At 44.8% G+C, this 10,068-nt stretch overlaps 1 protein-coding gene across 1 annotated transcript in view; it reads left to right on the forward strand.

The window, feature by feature from the left end:
* AAK1 (AP2 associated kinase 1) overlaps nt 1-9,283 on the forward strand; it is a 74,323-nt gene extending 65,040 nt beyond the window's left edge. The window contains exons 18-22 of the mRNA XM_026862997.1: nt 101-202; nt 1,862-1,963; nt 2,744-2,854; nt 5,886-5,990; nt 7,222-9,283. Coding sequence (XP_026718798.1) covers nt 101-202; nt 1,862-1,963; nt 2,744-2,854; nt 5,886-5,990; nt 7,222-7,316 — 515 coding nt within the window. The 3' untranslated portion in view covers nt 7,317-9,283. The remainder of the gene's footprint in view (nt 1-100; nt 203-1,861; nt 1,964-2,743; nt 2,855-5,885; nt 5,991-7,221) is intronic.
* Nucleotides 9,284-10,068: the final 785 nt, after the last annotated feature.

The following is a 10,068-nucleotide window of genomic DNA, read 5'->3' on the forward strand; positions in this document are numbered from 1 at the left end:
TGAGCCACTGAACTGAGCACCTGATTAATGTTGTCTTGTTTTTTTTTTTTGCTTTTTTTTTCTCTGTTGCCTGCCCTCCTCCTTTTCCCGCTTAACCCAGAAAAACTGATTGAGGGACTCAAATCTCCTGAGACTGCGCTTCTGCTCCCTGATATCCTGCCTCTCGCTGACCCCTTCGGTAGCACGTCAGACGCTGTGAATGGTAAAAATAAACTCAGGGTGCCTCCTCCCCTATGTCTTACATGGCATGTCTTGTCCCGCATGATAACTGCGTGTTTACCCCCACTGGGCGCTCAAAACAGCTGCTGATGTTGGTGAAACGCAGTGTAATGGGAAGATAATGGATTATGCTGAGACAGACCTGCCTCTTCTCCATGAGACTAGCATCTGAACAGCGAAGACTTGGTATTTGCATTTAAAATATAGGCTTACTGACTTGGCACGATAACATGGCGCGGTTGTGCCTTGTGTGTTCTTCTGGTCTTCGTAGAAGAAAGTTAATTGATTGAAGAAAAAGATGCAAAAAAATTCCTGCACTTCAGGATTTTGTGGACCATGGCCCAGGCACTGAGCCTGTCTGTGTCTCCACCCACCCCCAGCAGGATGAGGAGCACAGAATTGCCTTTGACCTGGGTCATTATGGGGAATAAACGTGCTAGGATCCATGAGCCCAGATGCAACAGGCTCCAGGCAGCATAAACATTTCAGTGTTGCAGAACCGTGTTTTGATCTACTTGCCAAATGTACGAAAGACTAGTAATTGCAGGCTGCAGTTAGCTGCAGCCGACTGCTTTTGGGGTTTGGGTCCCAGCCAGGGTCCCCTGGCTAGCTGGTTGCAACCGTGTAGCTTTGAATAGCAAGTTAGGAAATGAGTCACCTTAATAGTAAGACTTTTTCTCCCTTTTGCAATTTCTAGCAGTTGTCTGAATACTTGCGGATAATCATCCTGCAAATCAGACACACATGCTGGTCCACAAACAAAAATATGCATTCATCTCTCTTAGGTTGACCAGTTAGACCATTTTGGGTCCTGGCTTTGAGTGCAGCCTTGTTCTTCAATTTAACAAGTTGGTCATTACCTTGATGCTGGTCCTTGAGGAAGAGGCACAGACAAGCCTTAATACCTGGCTGCTGTGACTGCGATAGTTATCTTCTGTGTCTCCCCCTCCCTTTTATGGTTTCTGTAAAAACAAATCTTTATATCCAGCCTTTGTAACATCTCCCTTTGTATGCACGTAATGGACATCAACATGAGACGATAGTGGGGACTGGTGTTAGCAATAAGATGTTGAGTTTCAAAACTTTTCACGTCTGTGTAGGGTCTGCAATCTTTGCTCCACCGGGCACTCAAAGTGGAAAAGAAAATCCCGTGTCTTGGGTTTTTACAAGCTTAACTGGGGATATGCTAAGGGTTCCACAGCAGATGTTTTAATGAGCTGTTACTTCGAATGCAAGGGGACTCCTTAAAGGTCAGTGTTTTCCTTTTGCTGGAAAAGGATCTTGCAAAAGCAGGTAGCTGTTTGCCCAGCCCCAGGCCTGCTGCTTAGCTGCAGGGCAGGGATCATTAACTCCCGTCCCACTCTCTGGATGTTTGAAATTGGACTTGCACAAATTAAATTAAAAAACCAAAACAACATTAAAAAAACCCTTCACACCCAACAAACGCCAACGTGTTACAGTTTTCCCTCGTGATTAAATTAATATTGGTCTAACTTCAGCCTCCTGTTGCGGCCAGCGTAGCTGACACGTGAAAGGGTGACTAAAGGATTCAGACAACTGCTGCCTTAGTTCTATTTATGCTGTGTCTCGCAAACTAACCTCTGGCTTCTTCTCTGCTCTGCTGTTTTGCGCATTTGGAAAGGAAAACCTGACGTAGCTGTTGAGAGTCTCATACCGGGCCTCGAGGCTCCCTTGCCCCAACGCCTTGTGTCACAGACCGAGTCGGTTGCCTCCAACAGAACAGGTTGGTGAGGCAGGAGGGTGTTGGGGGGCAGGGGTGCAGCGCATCGCTGTGGGCTGTGTTAAATCGCAAAGCACCGTCTGCTTCAGCAGAAGCAGCTCTGCTGCTTTTCCCACCAGTGTAAACTGGGCTTGCGTGTGTGTCTTGTAAGCGGATGCTGCATGTGCCGTGAAGGTCAGCGTTACCTGTCTCCTCGTGCAGATGGGTGCAGTGTTCCTTCAGCCCACCGTTACAGATCTGTAGGTGTCAGAGTACTGCTCTCATGAAGCGCTTTTGCAATCCGGAGCAGTCACTGGTTTTGTCTCTTCCACTGGGGTGTGGCAGTAAGGAATCCATGGCCCTTTCTTACTGTGACGGCCTTGGTCTGGCCACTTCTGCAGCAGATGGACTCAACATCTTTTCAGAGCTCTCTTCTGAAATAGCCAGTGCACTGTTTTGCCAGGGAGTCCTTGCAATCCTTTCCCTCCTCATGCTCCCCTTTGCTCCCCTTCCTTTAACCTGTCACTTGTGTGGAATGTCATGGTTGTATACTCCGCTTTAGAGGGTATTTAGCTCCATAGAATGTGTTATGTTGCTAAAGGTGTTGGGAATTACTCTGCCCTCACTACAGAGCAGTAAGAAATGTTTTCCCTCACAACAAATAGCAGCTCTTGTGCTGCTTTGCATCAAGCCTCTGTTTGTACACTGAGCGGGCGGGAACAGGAATGTGAGAAAATGAGCTTAACAGTGTTTGTGTCCTGTTTACTGCTACCTTGTGGCCTCTGGATGCTAACCTGGCTTCAGACTCTCTCACTGGGGAAGACTCTCTGCTTGACTGTTCTCTGCTTTCTAACCCTGCTGCTGACCTCTTGGACGAGTTTGCTCCCGTAGCTTTCGCGGCTCAGCCTCACAAAGGTAAACTGTCCCCTTGTCCCTAACACCTCATCAGGCCTGGGACATGGTCTTCAGCTTTTGTGAAGTGAAGCTGATGCCCGTGTACACCAGGAGATGCTCTGACCTGTGTTGTGGTGGTGGTTTGGTTGGGTTTGGTTGTTTTTTTCCCAAGCCATTGTTTTGTTTCTTCCCAAGCTGGTGTAACTTTGTGCATGTTGAAGTACTGATATATAGTACTATAGGTAAGTGTTCAGTTTGACTTGACAAGATTTGTCAAGACAGGTGGCATCTTCCACAAACAGGGGTAGAGCAGAAGGGATACAGTAGGCTTTTGTGTGCAGCCCTCCTTCAGGTCTGTAAGTGAATGCACTCTGCTTTTGCTTTCTGCACAGGGGATTTAAGACCTGCTTTTCTGCTGCATTGTTACTTCTGGAAAGGAGCCTGGTAATCATCTGTACTGGTGTCCCAGGTTTTTGAAACAAAAAGAATTGTTTTTTGGTTTGTTGGAGTTAGCGTCAGAGGCATGTGAGTGAGCTTTTTCAGATCTAAAGAATGTTTTCCTCTTCAGAGGTTGACATGAGGAGGTTCTTGAGTCAAACTGCAGTGCCACAGCAAATATGAATGAAAATCCAAGTGCAGTATCCAACTGAATAATGGAATAGTTTCACAGTAACATGAAAAAGCAGAGCTAAGGAGAAGCAGAGCCCATGCGGTCTGAAGAGCTGCAGATCAGCCGTTGCAGTGCCTCAGTATTTGCGCTCGAGTGGAATCGTGCAAATACTGTGCAGTGATCAGGGTCCTGTTCTCCTTCCACTAACAAGCGGGAGTAGAGAACCCTGGGAGGGGGTCCTGGCTCAGAAGGCTTTTTATTTTTCTTCCCAACCTGCAGAGCATCAGGCTGAAATCCAGGCCCTCTCCATGCAGTGTGGCTGGAGCAGTGGCAGTGGAGTAGTTTGAAGAGCTGAAGTGCGACTCGCACAGTGAACTTTCCCTGCTCTGTTCTGGCACATCCCTGTTTCGGGGTAAAGCAGTCGTGAGCAGCACATGTGTCCCTGGGGGAAGTGCCAGGTGTTAGCGAATGACTCTCACATAAACCAGGCTTGTAGTGAATGTTGGGTAGTAACGCATCCCCCCGGGTGGGAGGGGAAGGCAGGACTTCCCTGCTCTTCACTGCCTTGAAAAGAGAGGCCCAGAGCACGAATGCTAACTACTGCGTGCCCCTTGGCGACGAGTTTTGCTTAGCTCGTGTGCTGAGTATCCCTATAGCAACAGAAAATGATCTGTCCTCAGAGGAATCGCTGTAAAAACAGTCTGTAATCAATTTTTACACTTGATGGCACTTCAAAATGAGTTTGTGCTTTTCATAGAGCTTTTGGGTTTAAACAAGCCGTTGTTCTAATTGCTCACTGCTATAATACACTTCCATGCCACTTTATTTTGAGTAAATGGCTTCAAATGTATGTCGAGCAGTTATTACTCCATGTCTGGAACACAGTAAAGCCAAAACATTGTTGGTGTGACTTAACGAGAAAATGAATGAACAGAGTCCTGCGTGACTTCTCCCCGGCTGCCCTGCTCTTCCCTCTGGGATGAAGAGGCTCACGTTTGACAAGGAAAGCGAGACTTCTATTAGCGGGCTGGGGGGGAAATATTAAAATCTTCCAGAAGTCATTTGTGGCTTCTTTTCCAACCCTGCTTTTATAGCTGTGGGTGTGGCCATTAACTGCACATCTGTCCCAAATCTTTGGGTTTTGTTGGCTTTGTTTACCCAATCCTGGCTCTGAAGATGCAGAGCGCCCGTGGGGCGGATGCTCTGCCCGTGGGCATCATCAGCTTGTGGACGGCAATGTGAACGAATGAGGTGAAGTGGAAATCGGATGCTTGCAAAGGCTCCCATGTAGGTTGAGAAGAGCCACAAATAAATAACTGGAGACAGAGCGATGACAAGATGAGACTTTCTGTTAAGATGAAACGTCCTTGTGGTTTTGACGCTTTACAGGCTAGTCTTCTATAAAGTTTGTGGAATTTTTTCCTGGGTCTGATCCTCCAGAGGACAGAGCATTTCCACAAGTGGTTTCTTGCATAATCTCACCCCAAACCTTGTCAGCCTGTGTGTCAGCTTTAGGTAGAGAGCTTTTGTTCTTGAGAGGTGTCAAACAGGAACGTTCTTGTTCCTTGGAAACCGTTGACTTGTACGTGTCCTTGCTAGGTTTCAGAAATATTTCAGGTAGTGATTGAGGACCAGGTTTTGGAAGGTATTTTAGGTGTCTGAAGTAAGAAGTAGTGATGCACAGGGAGAGTGCAGAAGTCCCTAAAGGCATGTAATTGCCTGGTAAGGCAGATAAATGTCTTCTCTATTGTGGAGGTTGTTGAAAGTGCCTCCCACCACGCGTCTCACTGCAGCTGACGTGGTTTGAAGTCAATGGAATTACTTGCCAGAAGAGCTTTAGGGGCTTTTAAAAAAAAAATCTCCCTTGGTATCTAGTTACATCTTCAGGCATTTTAAAGTCCTTGGAAGTCTGACTTCATATCGCACTTCTTGTTTTACCACTGTAGGTGAAAGCTCAGGGGTTTTGCCTCACGTTGATGACTGGAATTTCTTCTGTGTGTTGTTTTTCCCAGCCTTTTTCTTCTCCGTGTGCATGAGAGCTGGTAACAGAGAGCCAGACTGCGCTCTCAAACTGTACTAATATCTGACAGCCTTTGGACGATGACAGAGAATACCTTCAGTCCTTGGAGCTTAAGCCCCAGGCCTTTACCACAGCTTTGAACTGTGTCGATTCTTAAGCCTTTAGATTGGCCAAATTTTATTTTGGTTCTCATGACTTGCCTTGTGTTTTTTGTGTTTTTCCTCTCTACTTTTGTATTTAATTGGCTCTCTTACTTCTTACCTTCTTTACCAAACACCAACTTTATTTCACCTTTAAATGAAACTGCTGCTTCTAAACCCTGTCTGTGAAAACATAAAGATGCTCTAACACTTTTTAGCAATTCTAACCAGCCTTCTCTGCTGTCTTTGCTCCTTTACCTCTGTTTCTCCTTTATGCTGCAGAAGATACTAACCTGATATCAGGCTTTGATGCTCCTGAGGGCTCTGAAAAAGTGACAGAAGATGAATTTGACCCAATTCCAGTGTTGATATCCAAAAATTCACAAGGTAAGCCAGGATTCGGGGTGAAAAAGGGAAGGAAAAAAGGAAAAGTTCTGGGGCAGTGGTGCTGCAGCCCATGTGAAGTAGGATGATAATCCATTATAACTCTGAAACTCCTGCTGAAAGTGAGTTTTTTCACTTCTGACTGACATCTTTCAAAGGTGCTTGTGGGAACTGAGTATGAGAAGTTTGGTAGACAGTACCCACCTCCTTTGAAGAGCTTTGAGCAGTCAGAGTCCTTGGGACAGAGACTGGAAAGCTGCTCGGTTTGCAGCATTCCTGTCACCTAGATCCCGTTACCGTGATCTCTGCAAACAGTTTCAGCCTTATGCATGGTTAAGTATAAGAAGCAGCACTGTTTCCTTAAGAGAAATAATAGCTCTGCATTTTGTAGCTCTTGCAGGGGCAGAAGTAGGCAGCATTTTGCAGTCTGGTCAGTCCAATAGCTCTTCTCTCTGCAGTCACGCTGCTGAAAAGTTTTGATTACAGCTTTCAGTATGCTAGCATAGGTTTAAAGACATACTCCAGGGCTCCCTTTTTTTTTTTTTTTCCCCTCTGAGTTTTTTGTAGTTGGATCCTAGAAGTTTTCTATTTCCCTAGCTCCCGTTTTTGTTCACAGCAGGAATGTGCTGTACACCTCCTCCGCATCTGATGCTAGCTTTCAGACTGACACTCATTAGAAAAATTTCTTGGACATAGAAACTCTGCTCCTGCTGAAAGTCAGAGATTTCTACCAAAGTCGGGCCAAGATAGGCTGCCTTGAATAAAGAGGAGCCTCTTGACTTCGGTATCACAGTATCAGTTACAGAAAGCTCAGCTCTCCTTAAAGTAGCTGGCAGCTCAGAGATGCTCTTAAACCTTGACATTAGTTTGTGCTTTAAAACTCTGAACAGTCCTTTCTATAGGCTGTGGGAGTTCTTGCAATTGCTTTATAGATCCTTTAGTAAGGACAGAATTCTGCTGCTTGGATGTAAACCTTGGGAAAAAGACATAGTTGATAGAGATTTATTGGCTGCTGTGATGTTTCTCCATCCAGCGAGCTAGGGTTGGGGTGGGGGGAGAGGGCGGAAGAGCAAGCAGGGGAATGTTGCTGTTGTGATGTGAGTAATGAGAAGAGCTTGAGCAAATTCTCTGTTTTGCTTTGACTTTTTTTCTTTCTTGCTTGCTCTTGAACATCTGAAACTGTCGCGTGTGTGTGTCCTGTTCAATACTGAATTCCTATCTCTCACACTTTCAGGTGGGCATTCTAGAAACAACAGTGGAAGCTCTGAGTCCAGTCTTCCCAACATAGCCAGGTCTTTACTGCTGGTGGATCAGCTCATAGACCTGTAGCAGTGACACAGTAGCAGACGCAGTTTCTGTAACGTACCTAATCCTCCGTTTTCATTTCCAGAAGAGTTACCTTCTTTTTTTTTTTTTTTTTTTTTTTTTTTTTGGCTCCTTAATTGAAAGAAAAACAAATCTACCTACAGGAGACAGTCATCCACCTTTCTCCCTGTCTTCCCATGCTCTGGGAAAGATTCTGTCTCAGTTCTCCAGGTAGTCCTCTCTAAAGCTGGTAAAAAGCTGTTGTGGTTCCTTCTGCACCTGTCTCTAGTAGCCTGTGTCTAAAGGGAGCGCTGTCCTTAGCCGCCCTGCCGGGATGAACACATAGCACCGTGGAAAGCCTAACTGTAAATGAATTAGCTCATTGTAGCTGACCTGTGATCCCTGCGTACAACAGACTCCTTTCTCCTTAGAGTAGTGCGTGAACAACTGTGTTTCAATCTTTGCGTTTGTGTTTTTGGGTTTGGTTTTTGTTCTGTTCCTGTTTTCTGATGAATGGGCAGGAGGAAGGGGACAGGTGGAATCGGTAGGGACGTCCCTCTCCTGCAGAATACAGGTTAGGAGAGCTGATGTTTCTAAATTGCCAGTACATGCTTCAGAGGAGGAGAAAGCACTGAATGCCTCTGAAGTAGTCTTGCCTAGTACCTCTGGTGATGGTGCGTATGAAGAGAGTTTTCCGGACTGCCCCCAACTAATGGTTTGCTGTTTAACAATCCTGCTTGCAAATGAACTGCGCTTCCTTGGGGAAGGGGAAAAAAAGAAAAAAAAGAAAAAAAAAAACAAACAACCCGATTGTTAAAGCTGCAGAAATGACCCTAAGTGAAATATAACAAGTTTTTGAACCAAATACATGTGAGTATGGCTGTGACCTAGCGTTTTGTTCACCTTTCTGGATGAAAAGGGCATTGTGGCAGCAGCAGATGTATTTTCTGTGACTTCTTTTCTGTGTTTGACTGGAAAAAAAGAAAATCCCCCCCAACCTACTGTAAATTGTGTATGAAACAAATTGTCCTACGGTTGTTTGTCTATTTTTAATCCTGGTTTTAGTCAAGCATCTGGTATCTGTTCTGGGTTCCCCTTTTTCTCTTGTAACTGCATATAGTGCAAACCAGTTCAGTATGGAACCATTTGTTTCAGTAGACAAAGATTACTGTGGACTTTACGCCACGCTTCAGTCTTTGTGGAACAAGCATGCACTTGATTCAGATGGTTTGAAATAAGTGCTGCTACAACCTGATGGGTTTTTACCTTTTCTTTCTCCCTTCACATGCTTAGTTTGTCAACTAGCTGGATACGCTAAACTTGTTTTCATTGGCTTATGGTCATGAAGTCCGGAATTTCTATCTTGTATTTGAAAGCTCTTTCTGAACAGAAGGACTCTTCCTCTGTAGTGGAATAATTAATAGCTTACTGCTAACCTTGTGTATGTGTATGTAGCTGTATTAGTAAAAGTGCAGTTTCCCATGTGCGAAAGTATGAACGACTGAAATATGTATGTACTGCCCTCTCGCTAAGAAGGAAAGAAATCAAAGTTCGTGACTACTCCTTTCCTATCTCCAGTCTCTCCGCTATTCCCCCACCCCAACACTTAGTTTAACAAATTCTGTAAATAGAACTACCATCGATTGTGTCTGCTCTACATTACTCTTCTTTTAAAACCTACACTTAATAATAAAAGTATTGCTTAAGTGTGTTGTATCATTACATGTGTATACTGCACTTTCCAAGAGAAGCTTTACATGAGAACTATGGAAATGACCTTAGTAAAATTGTGGATAGAACTTTATTATTTTTTTGTTTTATATTCCTAAAGCACAGGCAAGCTGGACTGGAAAACATGAAGACGCTATAGATAGAAAGTTATTGTATAGTCAGATACTGAGATTATATGAAAAGAGAATGGATTTTAAAAAGTAACCATCTACTGTATATTAGAAACAAAGATTTCTGTGAATTAAAGTACTTTTAAAGAATGTTTAAGATTTTAAATCTAATGGCGCTTGTTCAAGGGTTCTGGAAAAAAATTATAAATGCACTGGGATGTTAATAATGCTATTAAATAAGATGTGAATGTTTATTTTATTGCTTTTTCAAGTAGCTATTCATGGATCTGGGTGGGAAATACAATGCAATGGGAGCATACGTTTTTAGAGACGTCTGTTATCTAGACCTCCTTCAGAAAACACTCACTACTTACTCACAGAATGAATGGAAAATGCAAGAGATGGAATGAGCGGATATTTGTTAATGTTAAGCACTCCGGAAAAGGTGACTGTCCAGGGGTTGGGTTGGTGTTGGTATGCCGCTCAGAAGTCGGCGTCTGTGTGAAAGCTGCTGCTGTGAAGGAACAAACGGAACTTCCATCCCGTGTCTGCACGGGGGCTGTTTGCTTTCATCATCCCCCAAATCCCCTCGGAATGACTCTCCCCTATAGCTTGGTCGGAGCCTGATCTGAAGCCATGGGAGAGGTTTCTGTCCCTTTTTGAGGGTCGCAGGGTCGGGTGTTGCTAAATAACATCATCCAAACCTCCAGTCAGCCAAACAGAGACCTGGGGCGGGGGGGAGGTGGGGTTTGTGTTTATCTTTTTTGTTCCTCCGTGGTATTTTTCTGTATCAGAAAGCAGCTGCGCTCTGGGGACAGCCGTGCCTGCGCACGGGAGCGCAGACTCCTCGCGCAGCGTCAGATCCGTTGTTCTGGGGAGGAAGGGTGGGTTGCCTGCCTGGGCTTGTTTGAAGGACAGTGCTGATGTGTGAGACT

This window comes from Athene cunicularia (genome assembly GCF_003259725.1).
Source record: "Athene cunicularia isolate RWA chromosome 22 unlocalized genomic scaffold, athCun1 chr22_part1, whole genome shotgun sequence".
Taxonomy (NCBI): Eukaryota; Metazoa; Chordata; class Aves; order Strigiformes; family Strigidae; genus Athene; species Athene cunicularia.